The sequence below is a fragment of the Mus caroli genome, unplaced genomic scaffold (assembly GCF_978045245.1).
Source record: "Mus caroli unplaced genomic scaffold, Mus_caroli_1 scaffold_19, whole genome shotgun sequence".
Lineage (NCBI taxonomy): Eukaryota > Metazoa > Chordata > Mammalia > Rodentia > Muridae > Mus > Mus caroli.
In genome coordinates this window covers 9,639,169-9,660,021 of record NW_028227274.1, presented here as the reverse complement: position 1 = coordinate 9,660,021, position 20,853 = coordinate 9,639,169, and the positions used below count along the sequence as shown (strand labels likewise).

The window sequence follows — 20,853 nt, the reverse complement described above, 5'->3', positions numbered from 1 at the left end:
GCTCCTAAGTTCAGAAATTTCTAGTCAGTTAAATTATCCTGGCTGAGAGTGGGTTGTTAAAATTTCTCAGGGTATTTTCCTAAAATACTGTGGCACACCCATCTATCATCTCTGCTGCTTTAACTGCTTTTAAGTTTTTCAAATTCCTCTTCCCCCACTGTGTCAGCAGTACTGGGAAACCCCAAGGTTCTCCTGACCAACAGTTAGGGGTTAAGTGAGTGTTCAGGCTTTTCTCCATTTGAACAGGATCTCAGTTCCTAAGCTTCCTATGATCAAGCCCAGACATCCGAAGAGGCCCATGCCTGATTATTGACTCAAGCAGGACTCACGGTTGTGGTTTCAAAGCGTTAGGATAGTTCATGACTCGTTTTTCTCTCAACTTCCTTACAAGATCTCCCCACCCAAAGGAGCTGGCAGGCGCCAGACAGCTGCTAAAGGTGTGGTGAAGGGCTCTTTCTTGGAGAGTGAACCATTGGTGTAATGGAGAGCTAAACTGTGTTCACCAAAGGTACATGCAGGTGTTCTGACTCTAACTCCCAGTTCCAGCCATGGACTGTAATCTGAAAATAATTCTTTGTAGTAAGATGGAGAGATCCTAGAGTTTGCTGGATATTGAGCTGGCCTGCTTGCTGTCCTTATAGCAAACAAAGAAGGGATAAACACAGGGAGGTGAGCGCCTTGTGGAGAGAGACATAAGAGGAAAATGGCATGCAGTGATGGGACAGAGATCGCTGATGTGCCCACCAGCCAAGGAATGCTCGCAGCCCCAGGAGTGAAGGGAGGACATGAACCAGGTTTTTCCTCAGGGCTTCCCCTTGGACTCAGATTTCTGCCAATTTAACTGAGAGAGAGTAAATCACCATTGTCTCCTGTCAGAGCAGCCTCAGGATGGTGACATATCTGCCCTCAAGCTGGGGTCGCCGAGGCTTGTCCCATCCCAGACCCCAATCCATATACAACGTATGAGGGTGAGAGGGCTGGACTGTATGTTTTCTGTTTAAATTAGTAGTTAACATATAAAGTCACAGAGGGTTTCTTATGGCCATTTCCATACATAATTATACTTCAAAAGATTCCCTCCCCAGGCCAGTCTTAGCCCCCTCATCAATCCCTGCCCACTCCTGCCCTCCCTCTGCAGGTATCACCTTCTGCTGCCATTCCTGTGTTCTGCTGTTCTGCCTACTCCTCTCTCTGAATGCCTTGCTTCCCATCTTATGCCACCCCAGTTCCATGACCCACACCCTGTTCTCTCTCATATAAACATCACAAGCTAGGATCGACATATGAAAGGGAACATGCAGTTTGTCTGTCTGAGCCTGGGTCACCTCATGTAATATTGTATTTTCCAGCTCTGTCCATTTACCTGCAAATGTTATGATCTCATTTTTCTTTATGGCTGAATAAAATTCTAGTGTATATGTAGCAGCTTTTCAGTACATCCGTCTATGCAGACACCCAGGCTGACACTGTTTCCTTGCGGCTTGTGTGCCTTCTGCATAAGCCTGGCTATACACTGGGTGCACTCATTTTCCTGCTATAAAACCCCAATTGAACTTCCCCCAGCCTTTTCTTGGGGTCTGAATCCTAGTCTTTCCCCCTGTAGCTATTTTCCAGCTCTGATGAAATTAAACTTGCCACCTGGGAACAGGTGACACCAGTCTTCACTCTAGTGGGAGCCTAGCTGGCTCAACCAAACCCTTCAGCAATATTCCAGGAGAACTTTATCCTTCTGGTGGTTGACTGTCAAACTGACAGCTCCCCAGGGTCACCCAGGAGACCTGGGCATGGGGACCATAGGCTATCTAGTTAAATGAGCCTGAATAAAAAGGGAGAAAGCAGGTCCAGCACTGGCAGTCACCGATCCCTGCATCCTGGCTAAGATGTGTGGGGTCAGCCACTTCAGGATCCATCCACCCTGCCTTCCCTGGCATAATGAACAGTGTCCCCAGACTGAGAACCCCTTCCTCTTTTTACTCACCTTTACCAGGGCATTTTAACAAATAACTAATTTAGTCACCATTTCTTGGCTATTGTACACTGGACCATAGTGGCTCCTGAAGATGGCCAACTCTGCCTGGTTCCCTACTCCCAACAAATCCTGCTTTGGAGGCCTGTAATGGTTAGTTTTTGTCCACTTGACCCAGTCTAGAATCACCTGGGAAGGGAATCAAGAGGGATTGTCTAAAGTATGCTGAGAGACCCTTTCCAGATGACTTTACATCTGGAAGCAATCAAAGCCAACCATCAAGACAGTGAGGCATGGCGTGCACACAGCACAATCCTGTTGCAACAACATGCTGGCATACATGGGCAAGGCTGCGTCTGCCTGGCTGCCCTGAGTCAGCATGGACCAACCAACCTGCCCAGCAAAATCTCTTCTTGCTGGGAAGCTCCATCTCGAAGCCAGCACAGTGCACAGGTAGGAAGAGAAGAATGACAAGGACTCCTACTTGCAGATGGCACCTGATCGTCCCATGACAGGACCTGGCACACTCATGCATCATAGCTCACCTGCACTGCCCGCTGTCCCTGTCACACTCAGAGATGGCCGCCTCAATGGTGCCCTTCCTGGAGCAGTTGCAGACGTCACAGCCAGCCACAGGGTGGAAGTTGAAGGAATTCATCTCACAGACCTCACACTGAGGCCTGACTGTGTGGGGTGGGCAGAGACACTTCCCTGTCACCTCTTCACAAAGGCGTCTGCCACAATTACAAGCTGCCAAGGCATAAAGAGACACTGGGTGAGAGAGTTGGACTGCACAAACCATGGAGACTTCCATAAGTTCCCAAGCCATCTGGGGAATTGTTTCCTTTTCCCTTGCCATTGCCCATGGTGATCTGAACCACTCATAGCAAGTGAGAGGCAGCTGAGGTAACTGCCTCCAGGTTACATACGCCATGAACCAACCAGGCTGCTACCTCCTCCCCTCCCGATCTATCCTGATTATCAGAAGGCTCTAGAAGGTATGAAGTAGTGACTGTTCAAGACATTCTGAAGCAGCCCCCACCTTCCAGAACTCTTGGGTCCAGGGTCAGCACATTGTGCAGGAGTGAGATTGTTTTTGTTTATTCAGACAAAGACTGGTCCCTTTGCGGTGCTCTGTCTGCACACCTGTGTCACTCACTGCCACTTACATCATGGGTAGACCCAGGGTATCAGGTCACAGGATGATTCTTAAGTAAAAATGCAAGGGTTTCTAAGTTAGTGAGTAATACGTCCTATCTAAACTGAGGCTACATCGGGCCACACAACCTGGAAGTGCTTCTGCTAGGAATGAGCTGCTCACATGCAACCCATATACACTCACATTTATGTTTATGTTTACATTTATATTCATAGCCGAGAGCCTGGCTGCTCAGAGTATAGACATATGGCATGAGATAGCCTGGGCATTTATTAGAAGGGCAGAGTTTTAGGCCCAGACTAGATCTCTTGAATCAGGACCTTACCATAAGCCCCCCCAGGGTGCATCTAAAAAACAGTGGTGTTTGAGAAGTCCTGCCTTGCACAAGCATCATGCCCTGGGGACCAGAGGAGGCTTCAGAAGCTCAGCAGTGCTCACTTACGCTTGCAGTATGGGAATCCATAGTAGCCTGTTGCACAGCGGGTGCACTGCCTCCCGATGACATTGGGCCGGCAAGGGCACTGCCCACCCTCAGGACTACAGTGATGGCCGGCAGTCCCAGCAGGGTCGCACTCACAGGGTATGGCACCATTATGGTAAAAGGCTACCAGGGACCTTGCAGAATTCTTACAGAATCCAGAGGCTGCCTGGGGACTGTGGGAACAAAACAACTCATGGTGATTATGTGGGGTGTGTCCATCCCCAGCTTCCCTTTCTTCAAGTTCCACCTGGTAGCATCTATTGGGGTGACATTGATCACTAAGCTATAGAAGAAGTGAAAAATAACCCCATTGTAAATTCAGCCAGTGACAGCCACCCTTCCCCCAACATCTGCCCCAGGAGAGGATATCACAGGAGTGGCTAGTGGAAACTTGGGTGATGGAAGAGCTGCAGGATGAGTTACAGCTTGTGGGGAGACAGTGAGGACAAGACGGGATGTTATCTCAACCTCATGACCAACTGACCAATTGGGTCCTAGTCTGTTTCACAGATAAGGCAGCTGAGGTGCCATAGCTGTTGGGTGACATTCCGAACAAGGATGAGGAGAAAGGCATGAACAAAAAGCCATTTGTACCACAGTGGCTTGGCTCTGGGGCCCTGGCTTTTGCTGTCACTGTACAAGAAGAGTTGGTCTGTCTTCAGGGCTTCTGCAGCTCCTGGCTCATTGCAGAAGCATCTAAGGCCCTGGGTTCCACAGCAGAGCTTGCATTGGGGTTAGCATGCTCTTAGCACTCAGGGATAAGAGAAGACAGGGCACAGAAGGCATAGTCCCCACTAGAGAGGTGAGTGGAAATCTGGGCTATGTCCTTGTCAGTGGAAGACACTCTGTGTGGCATCTTTAAGACATGCATCAGAAAGAGCAAAGGGCAAGAGAGTCTCCTAACTGGTCACTAATCCCCAGGTGAGTGCAGACCTCTGCTTTGTTCTGGGTTGAGTGTGGTCACCTTGTCCAGATGGTACATGGTAAGGTCTCTTATAGAGTGGCGGGCACAGAGAAAGGACATCATCTTCCTGAGAGCCCAGACTCACTGTTACTTCCCTAGCTGGTGAGAAGAGGGTAGACTCCAGGCCAGTCTCTCTCCAGACCTCACTCTGACTGGGAATGTGAGCACAGCCCGTGCATGCCAGAGCCAGAGCCCTCCAACAAAATGACACTTACTCAATATAAAAGCTGTCTCCTCCACAACTGCTGATGAACTCGGAGGACTTGTCCACTGTTGTTTTGTGAAGAATTTGGTAGTCGTAATTCTCTGCAGGTACCACTAGAACCCGGACCTAAAATGAAGCCATCGGCCTGAGTTTAGATTTACAACAGGCATGCTTGTGACCAGCCAGTCAGAGGAGAGACCCACATCCTTTCCTGTTTATTCAAATGCCAGGAAGATGGGACTTATGAAGGAAGTGTAGCCGAGAACCGGAGGAAGGCTAAAGGAGGCAGGGCTAAAGGCTAGACTGGCATCGCATCACTAAGAAACAGTGAGCACTGTTGGCTCTTGGAGCGCCTGCTTCTAGGAATAAGGAAGAGCAGTGTCAAGCAGCAGTTGATTCAAGGTACCTTGAGCATGGCCTGTTAGGGGTGACTGGGTCTCTGGTTCTTCAGGGATCATCGATTTGGTTTTTTTGTTTTTGTTTCTTTCTTTGTTTGTTTGTTTGTTTTTTCCTTCCAGACAGCATTTCTCTGTGTAGCCATGGCTGTCCTGGAACTTACTCTGTAGACCAGGCTGGCCTCAAACTCAGAAATCCACCCGCCTCTGCCTTCCAAGTGCTGGGATTAAAGGTGTGTGCTACCACGCCTGGCCACTTCATATTTTTAAAGGTAAGCAAACTGAAGCTGCAGAACCAGCAGGGAATCTCATGGCATAGCTTGCCTCTGAAACTTATTTAGTACTTGTGGTTTAAATGAGAATGATATTTGAACACATGATCACGGGTGGGTAGCACTATTCAGGAAGGATTAGGAGGTGTGGCCTTGTGGGAGGATGTATATCACCAAAAGTAGGCTTTGAGAACCCAGCTTGTGTGCACACTCCCCCACTCCATCTTCCTATTTCCTGATTATGGTTTATAATGTATTATGGTTTATAAGCTTTCAGCTCCAGCCACCATCCCAGCTGGCTCCCTCCAGGATGGGTGCTTATCCTGTGGAAACCAGAAGCCCAAATAAACCCTTCCTTCTATACATTACCCTGGTCATAGTGTATTCATCATAGCAACAGAAAAGTAATGCAGTATATCATACTGAATAACGGTGGCACGGTCCAGTGCCACACTGTACGTGTCAAGCTATGACACCCGCAAACCCTGTAGGAAGAGGTCATGCCTTTGACAACTGCTTACCAGCTTGTAGCTCTCCTGTGACACACAAACATCTGCTGAGCACCATGTGTTAGGTGGTGTTCTAGGCACACAGGTATAAAATGAATACCTTATGCTCTGGAATGATAGCATCCTCAGAGAGAGGAGGACTCATAAGCACAGCACTGGAGGACCACAGAGCAAAATCCAGTAAATTCTTGCTGGTTCTCTAGACATCCTTAAGGAACCAGTGAACAAACTCTAAGCCAAGCTCACTGGTCAATAGAATTTGACAAAAGGTAGTATTAGACGGTAGAAAAGAGCACAAGAAAACCTGTTGGCATTGCCAAAAATGGCGTTATCTGTGAGCTTTTGAATGATGATTGCAGTCGAGAAAGGAAGAGGGACGCATGGACAGCAGGAGACATGGATGGACAATGACTTAGCAGCAGCTAGGAAGGGCCATGGATTTGAGAGCAAAGTACGTAAACAGGAATGAGGCAGATGGACCAGGGAGAGGCAGAAAGCAAACCAGAACAAGGCACCCGGACCACAGTGAAACAGGTTCAATACAATGAGCAGCATGAGGGACCCCAGAAGCAGGTCAGGCAGAGTAAGGGGAACTCCTGGTAGTCAGATACCACCTGGAGTTCAGGCAAGATCCAGGGTGAATTCAGAGGCATGGCTGCTGCTCCCACAAATCAGAGAACAGCCTTAAGGGGCATGGATGCTGTCCATGGATAAATGACACAGGAGTCTCAGAGTGTAACCTGGGGTACAGCTCATATAGACACTGAGTTAAGGAAAATCACGAATGGGGCACAGGAGAGAGTGACAGAAAGCAGTGAGAGGACAGTAAAAGCTACCAGTAGGGGCAAGGAGTAAGCAGAGGCGGGGGATTACACTAGTGTCCCTATCCTCCTGGCTTTGATTGTCATATGGTTTAGTCTTTATGGGTTTGTAAAGCACAAAAACTTCCCTGCAAACCAACTTTTCCATAAATAGGGTTCATTCCTTAAAGAACGTATTGTCGGGAGCCTAACCCACAATGGCTGACCAAGGAGCAACTGAAGGCCAAACAGAACTCACCAACGTTAAGGACTTTCCATCTGGAACCTTCACTGTCACAGCTACCTCTGCTTCAGAGATGTCCAACTCTACCTGGCCACCAGAGATCACCTGGTCCCGGCAGCCAAGTAAGTGGGGACAGAAGGAGGCAAGGAAGGAACCTGGGGAGGGAGAGGCGCTGTCACACAGCTGCATGGATGGTATGGCTCATGTCCTGGATGGAGCCTGCTCATGGTTGCTCACCTGACCACTGTCTTCCTCCATTCACAATCACCTCAGTGGGAAACCCCGGGTGCTCTGCTTGATAAAAATGGATGACAAAGACATGTCGGCCCAGGTGTGGTATGAGTCCTCTCAGGGTCACTTGACTCTAGGAAGGGAAAAGAGGGGAGAAGAAAACCCCCCCAAACTGAAAAGCATTGAATAATTAGGACATGAGATGTTGCTATAGTTGGTTCCACCAGAGCTCACTGTTGGCCCCAGGCTGCATTCAGTACCTCAGCACCATCAGCCACATTATCACCACCATCAAATGTGACATGCATCATACCCTCCAAAAGGTCCCCACGGCCACAGCACTGTCACCTGTCCCTCTGTCCATCTCTCTCAGTCTCTCTCTCTGTCTCTCTTTCTGTATCTCTCTCTGTCTCTGTCTCTCTCTTTCTTTCACAGGAGTAGTCTTTCACTCCCACTGTCCAATAAATTTCTTGCATGAGATTTGTTGCATGGTATGATCTTTTCAGCATATTTTTGCCCTGACCCACCAAAGCACTGTGCTACATAAACTCCAACATTGATGTCTGTGATTTGATAGGATATCCTGACGCCTGCACGCTCTCCACTTGGGGATCTGAGTGAGAGGTCCAAAAATCTACTTAAGTAATGACATTTTTTCTGTTTCCCAGGAAAATGAACAAGGTTCCTTAAGGGAGCCACAAACAATGGGCCATTAATCAATAAGTCCTGACATTGGACCAAAAAGGAGGGTAAGCCATTGCTTGCCTCCTCCTAGGAACTGCCTGCTAAAGTCCCTCAGCTTCTTGGAACCCTCCCTAGGTGGAGTTCCTGCTTGTTCCTCCACGTCCTTTAACTGTTCCTCTCCTTGTTCTATGCCATAAGTGTCTCTCTGGCTCCTTGAGCCAGCTTCTACACCCTTGGGGCTTCCACCGTGTGGACAATACTCTCTCAGCTCTGGTCTTCTACACACTGGTTCTTGTCTACTAAAGACACTTGCTGGCTCCCTCTTCTCTCTTTCCCCTGCACACTCCTGACTATCTCTGTCTCCAGTCGGTAGTTATAGTTTCAGCTTTCAGCCCTCTTGGAGCTAATTAGAATGCACCCACACTCCATTCTCTCTCTCTCTCTCTCTCTCTCTCTCTCTCTCTCTCTCTCTCTCTCTCTCTCCCTCTCTCTTTCTCCCTCCCTCCCTCCCTGTCTTCTTCCCTCCCTCCATCTCTCCCTCCCTCCCTCCAAGGATTCAAATATATATATAATTTTTTTTTTTTACAATAGCTTGGCCCTCAGTACAGCTCAATGGTAAAAATTGGGACACTTGATTTCCAAGTTCTCTCAGATTGTAACAACTTTTGCCACCACAGAAACAAATGATCTCAAAGTCTCTTATCTCTAAGGTTCTACTTTCCACTCTTAAAAACCATTTCTTTTTATAGTTTCTGTGGTCTGCTTTCATAAAAATCTCATGGGCTTATTCTATAAACTCTGTCATGATGTGTAAATTCATTGGGTATGGTTTAAAATCTATAGTCTGTAACAAAAGTTGACTTTATACTTTTAACAAAAGATTTATAAATAATAATCTATATAAAAGTCTTATACTTAACAATCTATATATAGGTACAACTCTAGTTTAGTGTGTGTGTGTGTGTGTGTGTGTGTGTGTGAGAGAGAGAGAGAGAGAGAGAGAGAGAGAGAGAGAGAGAGAGAGAGAGAGAGAGAGAGAGAGAGAGAATTAGTTAATTCTAACTATATGAGTTGATTTCTATATGGCAATGAAATTTAAAGGATATAAAGATCTGTTTCAGGTTAAGGAAAGCTGACTTAGAGATTTACACCCTAACACTTATGTCTTTGCTAACTGTTTCAACACTAAGATGCTAGAAAATTAAGATAAGTAACAATATATGCTTGATAAAAAAAAAGGTATACTGTGGAGAAATCTTGGGGTCGCTTCTAGAAACTTGGCAGGAGTTTGACATTGGGCCAGGGCACTGAATGAAGTAAGCTCAGGCAGGAATTTGACTTTGGACTAGGACAGGGAAGTAAGCTCAGATTTCTTGGTCATCCTGATAAGCCCCTAGAAACAGTGACTTCGAAAAGTGAACTTTGTTTATTGCCTTGTTTATTCCTTGACTCTGTGTTTATTGTCTTGTTTGTTCCTTAACCTGGGACTGACCTTATTATTTGCATGTACATAAAATGGTATAAAAGCAGACTGGGAGAAAATCAACCTGCCTCAGCCTCAGAACAGGTTTCATGGACACTTTTTACCATTCCTTCATTTAAAGAACTCACGTCACAGTGCCTGCTCTCCGTGATCAACCTCCTGGCTACCATAGTAACTGACCAGCTAGAAAAAAGGCATAAACTTTATGTAAGGTCTGAGGATGTGAAAGCTTAAGTCCTGGGGATCTAGGAAAAAACCCAGAGTCTATACCCTTGGTGTGGGTGGGAAGTTCAGGCCACACAAGCTCCAGCCCCGGGGAAGGGAGCCTCATTCTGGGCTGCACCCTTCTCCCACTCTGCCCTCCCCCAGAGCAATAGAATCCAGAGCTACTCTGTCTCCTGAGTGACTATGCCCTTTTCTTTTAACCCAAAAACTGCAGAAACCATAGCATTGAACAGCTGGGAAAGTGTATCATCTTTCAGACAATTTGTCACACTTATTTGTGTACTGGAGTGGGGGCCATGAGTACCATGGAATGCATGTGGAGGTCAGAGGACAACTTTGGGGGATCTGTTTCCTCCTTTTTGCACACCCCAGGACCATCATTATCAGCCATCAGAATGTTCAGCAAGTGGGTTTCTTTCCATTTTGGGGTTTTTTGTAACCTTGGTCTTGAAGGTTTAAAAAAAATTCTATCCATCTTTTGATGGAGAACTGCAAATTGGAAAACCAAGTTTTTAACATGATGATAAAGCCAGGGCTTCATTTCAGTTTTCCTCAGTTTTCCTCAGCTCCGAGATCTCCTATGGGAATGTCTGGTCCCAAGAAATCCCTTTTCCCAAAGTCTGGCATTTAGACAAAAGCCAATGTTCTCTGGGGGCTATGAAAATTTTCAGAGTGGCCATGTGGAAGAAGACAGGGAGGGTGGGAGTAATCACAGCCAGAACTACCCAGGCTCCCACTCTGCCCAGTGATCCACAGCCAAGAGTGCAAGTTCCCAAACTGGGATTGGGGGGAGGGGAGACAGTGGGTAAAAAACACAGATGACTAGTCCCATTCCATAGCCTGGGATGAAGATGATTTGGGGCAGGGCCTGAAAATGCGCATCCCAAACAAGTCCCAGGGGGATATACATTAGGGTGTATTCCTACCTGTGGTGCCTTCAGAGTAACTCCATCTGCAGGAGAGGAAGGCTCATGAGGTAGAGCAGAGAAAAGGCCCCTACTTGTAGCATCCAAAATTAAGGCTGTTGGAGGAGTTTCATGGGCCAGGGAGACACAGGAAGCACTGACAAACAGAACATTTTAAAATATGACTATATCCTCACAACAAAAACAAAACCCTGCATAGCATCCATGGGCAAAGAAACATTGAACACACACCACATGTCAAAGGAATCCCACCAAGGAGCCAGAGGAGCCTAGAGATTGTCATACAACAGTACCAGTACAGCCTGCTGGGCAAGCACACTCCAGGTACCTGTTCAACTCAGTTACTTAAGACAGTAAGAAAATCTTTAATGTAAGGCAGGCAAAATAGAAAACTATTCACAGTTTGTTCCCAAAAGAATATTAGTTAATAAAATGATATCAATGTAAAAAAAAGTGATTCCTCTCTGTTCAAATGCTGATGTGAGAGGAGAGAAACAAATGTGTGGCCTTTCTTTGTTTCACAGCTAAAATGGCAGTGTGCTGGGGTTCCACCATCCTGACCATGCAGTGTGCTGGGGTTCCATAGTCCTGACCATGCAGTGTGCTGGGGTTCCACAGCCCCGACCATGCAGTGTGCTGGGGTTCCACAGCCTAACCATGCACAGTGTGCTGGGGTTCCATAGTCCTGACCATGCAGTGTGCTGAGGTTCCACAGTCCTGACCATGCAGTGTGCTGGAGTTCTACAGCCCTGACCATGCAGTGTGCTGGGGTTCCACAGTCCTGACCATGCAGTGTGCTGGGGTTCCACAGTCCTGACCATGCAGTGTGCTGGGGTTCCATAGTCCTGACAATGCAGTGTGCTGGGGTTCCACAGCCCTGACCATGCAGTGTGCTGGGGTTCCACAGTCCTGACCATGCAGTGTGCTGGGGTTCCACAGCCCTGACCATGCAGTGTGCTGGGGTTCCACAGCCCTGACCATGCACAGTGTGCTGGGGTTCCACAGCCCTGACCATGCAGTGTGCTGGGGTTCCACAGTCCTAAAAGTTTCCACAAATGAACCTTTTAATTATTTTTGGAGCTACAGCAAAACAATACCCCTAGAAGCCCCAAATAAGCCCTAATTAGCTAGTGCTGATACCATAGCTCCAAGATGGATCATTATTTTTGTGGTTTTTCAAATGGAGAGCCTAGACACAGAGATTAAAGGATTGGAATAAAGTGAGCTGTCAGGGCAGAACTTGGCAGGCCCGCCCTCAAGGACTAAGCATAACCATGTCCCTGGCTATGTTTGTGTCAGATGACAGCTAGAAAGAGTTATTTAGCTGGGTCATCTCTTCTTTTCTTTAAAATTTAAAAAAAAATGACTTTAGTGTATATGCATCTGTGCATATGAGTGTGTGTATACATGTCTGTAAAGATTTGAATGTTTGTATGTATGAGCAGAAGCAAGAAGAGGATGCGAGGTGTCCTTTTCTACCTTGTCTGTGTTTGAGGCAGGGTCTCCCCCTGACTTGGGGGCGTATGCCTTTTTGGGCGGGCTGGAAGCCAGCAAGCTCTAGCAATCCTCCTTTTGATGCACACCTCAGAGCTTGGTTTGCAGATGCGTGCAGGATGCCCATTCCAGCTAGTTACATGGATGTACATCTCCAGTTGCCATGGTTGCACAGTCAGCTCTCTTCACTGCTGAGCCAACTCTCAAGCCTGTGGCTCTTCTATTTTTAATATCCCGTATTAAACACCAGTGTCTTGCCTTACGTTGCAGTTAAGCAGATGTTGAATACCCCCAATCCCAAACCACACGTGCTCCAAAATCTGAAACTGTAGGGGAATGGAGACTGTGGAACCCCAGCACACTGTGCATGGTCAGGGCTGTGGAACTCCAGCACACTGCATGGTCAGGGCTGTGGAACCTCAGCACACTGTGCATGGTCAGGGCTATGGAACCTCAGCACACTGTGCATGGTCAGGGCTGTGGAACCCCAGCACACTGTGCATGGTCAGGGCTATGGAACCCCAGCACACTGCATGGTCAGGGCTGTGGAACCTCAGCACACTGTGCATGGTCAGGGCTATGGAACCCCAGCACACTGTGCATGGTCAGGGCTGTGGAACCCCAGCACACTGTGCATGGTCAGGGCTATGGAACCCCAGCACACTGTGCATGGTTAGGCTGTGGAACCCCAGCACACTGTGCATGGTCAGGACTGTGGAACCTCAGCACACTGTGCATGGTCAGGCCTGTGGAACCCCAGCACACTGTGCATGGTTAGGCTGTGGAACCCCAGCACACTGTGCATGGTCAGGACTGTGGAACCTCAGCACACTGTGCATGGTCAGGACTGTGGAACCCCAGCACACTGTGCATGGTTAGGCTGTGGAACCCCAGCACACTGTGCATGGTCAGGACTGTGGAACCCCAGCACACTGTGCATGGTCAGGACTGTGGAACCCCAGCACACTGTGCATGGTTAGGCTGTGGAACCCCAGCACACTGTGCATGGTCAGGACTGTGGAACCCCAGCACACTGTGCATGGTCAGGACTGTGGAACCCCAGCACACTGTGCATGGTTAGGCTGTGGAACCCCAGCACACTGTGCATGGTCAGGACTGTGGAACCCCAGCACACTGTGCATGGTCAGGACTGTGGAACCCCAGCACACTGTGCATGGTTAGGCTGTGGAACCCCAGCACACTGTGCATGGTCAGGACTGTGGAACCCCAGCACACTGTGCATGGTTGGGACTGTGGAACCCCAGCACCAAGTAGAAAATTCCACTGGTGACCTCATGTGATCAATCATAATCCAAAAAGAAGCACACCAGATGTAATATATAAATTATCTATACGTGGTACTTAAAGAAATCTGCATGTGATATATAATCCATTTCATGTTCAGACTTGGGTCTTATCCCCAAGATATCTTATTATATAGTTACAAATGCTCTCAAATTCAAAACAGTTAAGTTCCCAAACATTTCAGAGAAGAGATCCCCAGCCTGCGTAGAGTTTTAGCCTTATGCATGTGATGGCAGTATTGTTCAGAGTATTCATAAGGAAGAAGAGAGGGAAACATTACCTTGGATTAGCATGCTGCCCGTAGGTGGCAATGCAGTGGACTTGAGGTCTCAAATATTCAATTGAGAATTCTTCAGCCGGTATAATACAAATGTGATACTGTCAAGAAAATAAGTAAAAACACACAACAATTATTTGTAAAACTAATGGCTGTTCCACACTCTTTTTTAAAAAGTGAAAAATTCATCCAGAAAATGTATATTACATAAAAGGCATAAAACTGCAGGGTGGCAAGCATGTAGAACCTCCACAGGCAGCAATCCCCTTTCCTTATTGTACAGGATCGCTGACTACATTATTGTTGGAATATTTTCCCAAATAAAGAACAGAGTCAGAGGAACCTGTTCAGTGGGTTTCGGTGCCTTTTGTTCTCTGTGACATGGGGCTACTACTGCTCAAGGCTGGTATCTGAAATGCTTCAGGAGGAAGAGCCTGGGTTCAAAGACACGGCGTCGTCTGGAGAAGCATCCTTCTTAGTAAAGGATGGCTCAGACCTCGGCCCACACCAACCCTGAAGGATTTGTTCTACAGCTAGCTTTGGAGCCACAGAAGAAACTCAGCCATTAAAGTGTCTTTTATTTCATTTGAAGTCAAACTATGTAATCAGCTTGGTGGCAAAGTGGCTCTGTAGTAACAAAAACAAAAATGTATGGACCATCACTGGGACTCCAGGCATCTATAGGACAGAGGTGGACAATGTTCCTATGCCATGGAGCCTCCATCCTAGTTAGCCTGACCTTCAGTGACCTTAGGATATTTGTCAAAGGGCAAATCCACACTTAAACTGAGTCCCAGGATAATTTCCAAAAATGAAGAGGTTAGATTTGTGAAGGAAAACCATTATTTCATAGCAATCATTTTTAAAGTTTTATTTCAAACTATTACTTAAATTTGAAGTGTTTTACTTACTCCTGCTAGGTTCGGCACAATAGTTAAAGCCCACTCCCCCTGGCATTCCCCTGAGTTTGATGCATGCTTACTGCCAGCAGTAACAGGAGGCTGTGTCACACTTAGGCAATCTTAAGTCCCCTGAGATAGTTATGTAAATCTTAACAATCCCTTCCTAGGCAGATCCCACTGCTCTTAGTAGTCAAGCTCCACTGTCACATGAATGCCATTTATCTGTCACAGTTGGCATTTAAATTGTAAGAATATATACCTAATGAGTTGGGAAAACCCATATTGAAATATAGGGTACTGTTATATAACCAGTCATAAAGTTTAAATAAAGCACTCCAAGAACTATATAGAATAGTAAAATGGACAGAAATTAAATGATGTTCAGTGTCATTTCTGTACCTAGACATAATAATAATAAAGTAGAAAATATAATGGTAAAAGGCACTTCATTTACAATAGTGATAAATGAAAGTTAATGAAATGTCTTTTTTTTCTTTTTTGGTGGGATGCCTTCATATTTGATGGCTGAACTTTATGAGGTGACATGAAGAAGGCTCAGGATGAGAACTGTCAAAGTTGAATTTATAGATACAATGCAATTGCAGCCAAAATTTTGAAGCTTTTGAGAAATACAGATGACAGAAGAAGGCTTTGAAAGTTCAGTGGGCTAGATGAAGGCATACCAAAAGGAAATGGGCCATGTGCGCCTTGAGCTGAATGTCTGTATCTGCCAACAGCTCATGTACAGCCGTGCGCCTCCGGCTGTCAATCACCACACTCCTGCACGGGATGCTGCAAAGGGAACAAAGTTGTCTTAGCCTGACACTGGCATCTCCCTTGCTGTGCACCTGACTGCTGGGCTGCTTTCCCTCTTTATAACTGGGCGAACCAGAGTCGATTTTCCTGCATGAGAAGTTGAGGGGGTGCAGCCTATTATGGTTTGAATGATCCCCCAAATTCATTCTGGAATGTACTCACCACTGTGATCTTTTAAAGGTGGCTAGAGAGTGGCAGTTCAATCTCTTGGAAATTTACCAACGTTCATTGGACCATTCATAATTCAGATTGCCCAGCTATGACCATCCCACACCCATCAGTAGGCACAGCTGGCTTTACTAACATGGGGGAAGGACAAGCCAGACTGACTGTCTGCAAGGCCAAGTCTGAGTCTGTTTTCTTTCTCACTCCCTTCCAAGAACTTCTACCTCTGGTCCCCACCTTCCATTCCATCGGGTGAGAGACAAATTTGAAACCATTCTTAAAAAGTCAGAGTCTCTCTTCCGGCCGGACCAGCACCGGAGTAGCTAGAGCGCAGGGTCGGCTGACACCGCCAGCTACCCACGACCCCCGTCACAGGATTTTGAGACTTCTGGTGAGTGGAACACAGCTTCTGCTCCAATCCAATAGCACGCGGGACCTGAGACTGCATTAGTTAGGGAAGCAGAAAACCAGCCTGAGTAGGGCCACAGGCCACTTCCGGCTTGAACAGCACCGGGGTAGCTAGAGCGCAGGGTCAGCTGACACCCGCCAGCTACCCACGACCCCCGCCACAGGATTTTGAGACTTCTGGTGAGTGGAACACAGCTTCTGCTCCAGTCCAATCACGCGGGACCTGAGACTGCTTTGGTTGGGGAGGCAGAAATCCGGCCTGAGTAGGGCCACAAGCCTCTTCCGGTCAGAACAGCACTGGGGTAGCTAGGGCGCAGGGTCGGCTGACACTTGCCAGCTACCCACAACACCCACCACAGGATCTTAAGACTTCTGGTGAGTGGAACACAGCTTCTGCTCCAATCCAATAGCGCGCGGGACCTGAGACTGCATTAGTTAGGGAAGCAGAAAACCGGCCTGAGTAGGGCCACAGGCCTCTTCCGGCAGGACCAGCACCGGGGTAGCTAGAGCGCAGGGTCGGCTGACACCCGCCAGCTACCCACGACACCCGCCACAGGATTTTGAGACTTCGGGTGAGTGGAACACAGAGTCTGCTCCAATCTTTAAACAGTGACAATGACAACAACTAACCCCAGAGATTACCAGATGGCGAAATGTAAACGTAATAATCTTACTAACAGAAACCAAGACCACTCACCATCATCAGAACCCAGCACTCCCACTTCGCCCAGTCCAGGGCACCCCAACACACCGGAAAAGCTAGACACGGATCTAAAAGCATATCTCATGATGATGGTAGAGGACTTCAAGAAGGACTTTAATAACTCACTTAAAGAATTACAGGAGAACATGACTAAAGAGTTACAAGTCCTTAAAGAAAAACAGGATAACACAATCAAACAGGTAGAAGTCCTTAAAGAAAAACAGGATAACACAATCAAACAGGTAGAAGTCCTTAAAGAAAAACAGGATAACACATCCAAACAGATGATGGAAATGAACAAAACCATACTAGACCTAAAAAGGGAAGTAGACACAATAAAGAAAACCCAAAATGAGGCAACACTGGAGATAGAAACCCTAGGAAAGAAATCTGGAACCATAGATACGAGCATCAGCAACAGAATACAAGAGATGGAAGAGAGAATCTCAGGTGCAGAAGATTCCATTGAGAACATCGGCACAACAATCAAGGAAAATGTAAAACGCAAAAAGATCCTAACTCAAAACATCCAAGAAATACAGGACACAATGAGAAGACCAAACCTACGGATAATAGGAGTGGATGAGAATGAAGATTTTCAACTCAAAGGACCAGCAAACATCTTCAACAAAATTATAGAAGAAAACTTCCCAAACCTAAAGAAAGAGATGCCCATGAACATACAAGAAGCCTACAGAACTCCAAATAGACTGGACCAGAAAAGAAATACCTCCCGACACATAATAATCAGAACAACAAATACACTAAATAAAGATAGAATACTAAAAGCAGTAAGAGAAAAAGGCCAAGTAACATATAAAGGCAAGCCTATCAGAATTACACCAGATTTTTCACCAGAGACTATGAAAGCCAGAAGATCCTGGACAGATGTTATACAGACACTAAAAGAACACAAATTCCAGCCCAGGCTACTATACCCAGCCAAACTCTCAATTAACATAGATGGAGAAACCAAAGTATTCCACGACAAAACCAAATTCACACATTATCTCTCCACGAATCCAGCCCTTCAAAGGATAATAACAGGAAAAAACCAATACAAGGACAGGAACCACGCCCTAGAAACAACAAGAAGGTAATCCCTCAACAAACCTAAAAGAAGACAGCCACAAGAACAGAATGCCAACTTTAACAACAAAAATAACAGGAAACAACAATTACTTTTCCTTAATATCTCTTAATATCAATGGACTCAACTCCCCGATAAAAAGACATAGACTAACAAACTGGCTACACAAACAAGACCCAACATTTTGCTGCTTACAGGAAACTCATCTCAGAGAAAAAGATAGACACTACCTCAGAATGAAAGGCTGGAAAACAATTTTCCAAGCAAATGGTAGGAAGAAACAAGCTGGAGTAGCCATTCTAATATCTGATAAGATTGACTTCCAACCCAAAGTCATCAAAAAAGACAGGGAGGGGCACTTCATACTCATCAAAGGTAAAATCCTCCAAGAGGAACTATCAATCCTGAATATCTATGCTCCAAATACAAAGGCAGCCACATTCATTAAAGAAACTTTAGAAAATCTCAAAGCACACATTGCACCTCATACAATAATAGTGGGAGACTTCAACACACCACTTTCACCAATGGACAGATCGTGGAAACAGAAACTAAACAGGGACACAGTGAAACTAACAGAAGTTATGAATCAAATGGATCTGGCAGATATCTACAGAACATTCTATCCTAAAACAAAAGGATATACCTTCTTCTCAGCACCTCATGGTACCTTCTCCAAAATTGACCACATAATTGGTCACAAAACAGGCCTCAACAGATACAAAAATATTGAAATTGTCCCATGCATCCTATCAGATCACCATGGACTAACGCTGATCTTCAATAATAAAATAAATAATGGAAAGCCAACATTCACGTGGAAACTGAACAACACTCTTCTCAATGATACCTTGGTCAAGGAAGAAATAAAGAAAGAAATTAAGGACTTTTTAGAGTTCAATGAAAATGAAGCCAAAACATACCCAAACTTATGGGACGCAATGAAAGCATTTCTAAGAGGAAAACTCATAGCTCTGAGTGCCTCCAAAAAGAAACTAGAGAGAGCACACATTAGCAACTTGACAACACACCTAAAAGCACTAGAACAAAAGGAAGCAAATTCACCCAAGAGGAGTAGATGGCAGGAAATAATCAAACTCAGGGGCGAAATCAACCAAGTGGAAACAAGAAGAACTATTCAAAGAATCAACCAATCAAGGAGCTGGTTCTTTGAGAAAATCAACAAGATAGATAAACCCTTAGCCAGACTCACTAGAGGGCACAGGGAAAGCATCCTAATTAACAAAATCAGAAATGAAAAAGGAGACATAACAACAGATCCTGAAGACATCCAAAACACCATCAGATCCTTCTACCAAAGGCTATACTCAACAAAACTGGAGAACCTGGATGAAATGGAGAAGTTCCTAGACAAATACCAGGTACCAAAGTTGAATCAAGATCAGGTTAATGATCTAAATAGCCCTATATCCCCCAAAGAAATAGAAGCAGTCATTAATAGTCTCCCAACCAAAAAAAGCCCAGGACCAGATGGGTTTAGTGCATAGTTCTATCAGGCCTTCAAAGAAGATCTAATCCCAGTTCTTCACAAACTATTCCACAAAATAGAAACAGAAGGTACTCTACCCAACTCATTCTATGAAGCCACAATTACTCTGATACCTAAACCACAAAAAGACCCAACAAAGATAGAAAACTTCAGACCAATATCCCTTATGAATATTGATGCAAAAATCCTCAATAAAGTTCTTGCTAACCGAATCCAAGAACACATCAAAACAATCATCCATCCTGACCAAGTAGGTTTCATCCCAGGGATGCAGGGATGGTTCAATATACAGAAATCCATCAACGTAATCCAGTATATAAATAAACTCAAAGACAAAAACCACATGGTCATCTCGCTAGATGTGGAAAAAGCATTTGACAAGATCCAACACCCATTCATGATAAAAGTCTTGGAAAGATCAGGAATTCAAGGCCCATACCTAAACATGATAAAAGCAATCTACAGCAAACCAGTAGCCAACATCAAAGTAAATGGTGAGAAGCTTGAAGCAATCCCTCTAAAATCAGGGACTAGACAAGGCTGTCCACTTTCTCCATACCTATTCAACATTGTACTTGAAGTCCTAGCCAGAGCAATTCGACAACAAAAGGAGATCAAAGGGATACAAATTGGAAAAGATGAAGTCAAAATATCACTTTTTGCAGATGATATGATAGTATATATAAGTGACCCTAAAAATTCCACCAGAGAACTCCTAAACCTGATAAACAGCTTCGGTGAAGTAGCTGGATATAAAATTAACTCAAACAAATCAATGGCCTTTCTCTACACAAAGAATAAACAGGCCGAGAAAGAAATTAGGGAAACAACACCCTTCTCAATAGTCACAAATAATATAAAATATCTTGGCGTGACTCTAACTAAGGAAGTGAAAGATCTGTATAATAAAAACTTCAAGTCTCTGAAGAAAGAAATTATAGAAGATCTCAGAAGATGGAAAGATCTCCCATGCTCATGGATTGGCATGATCAACATTGTAAAAATGGCTATCTTGCCAAAAGCAATCTACAGATTCAATGCTATCCCCATCAAAATTCCAACTCAATTTTTCAACGAGTTAGAAAGTGCAATCTGCAAATTCATCTGGAATAACAAAAAACCTAGGATAGGAAAAACTCTTCTCAAGGATAAAAGAACCTCTGGTGGAATCACCATGCCGGACCTAAAGCTTTACTACAGAGCAATTGTGATAAAAAAACTGTGTGGTACTGGTATAGTGACAGACAAATAGACCAATGGAATAGAATTGAAGACCCAGAAATGAACCCACACACCTATGGTCACTTGATCTTCGACAAGGGAGCTAAAAACATCCAGTGGAAGAAAGACAGCATTTTCAACAAATGGTGCTGGCACAACTGGTTGTTAACATGTAGAAGAATGCGAATCGATCCATTCCTATCTCCTTGTACTAAGGTCAAGTCTAAGTGGATCAAGGAACTTCACATAAAACCAGAGACACTGAAACTTATAGAGGAGAAAGTGGGGAAAAGCCTTGAAGATATGGGCACAGGGGAAAAATTCTTGAATAGAACAGCAATGGCTTGTGCTGTAAGATCGAGAATTGACAAGTGGGACCTCATGAAACTGCAAAGCTTCTGCAAGGCAAAAGACACCA

At 45.5% G+C, this 20,853-nt stretch overlaps 1 protein-coding gene across 2 annotated transcripts in view; it reads right to left on the bottom strand.

Annotated features, from left to right (window-relative positions):
* The window catches only part of Lama3 (laminin subunit alpha 3), a 256,838-nt gene that overhangs the window by 101,842 nt on the left and 134,143 nt on the right, over nt 1-20,853 (bottom strand). For both annotated transcript variants that reach the window (XM_085833379.1, XM_085833380.1), the window contains exons 25-32: nt 15,206-15,314; nt 13,624-13,721; nt 10,545-10,680; nt 7,233-7,359; nt 7,011-7,150; nt 4,786-4,901; nt 3,568-3,779; nt 2,512-2,716 (exon numbers count right to left, since the gene is read on the bottom strand). In XM_085833379.1, the coding sequence (XP_085689505.1) occupies nt 2,512-2,716; nt 3,568-3,779; nt 4,786-4,901; nt 7,011-7,150; nt 7,233-7,359; nt 10,545-10,680; nt 13,624-13,721; nt 15,206-15,314 (1,143 nt within the window). The remainder of the gene's footprint in view (nt 1-2,511; nt 2,717-3,567; nt 3,780-4,785; nt 4,902-7,010; nt 7,151-7,232; nt 7,360-10,544; nt 10,681-13,623; nt 13,722-15,205; nt 15,315-20,853) is intronic.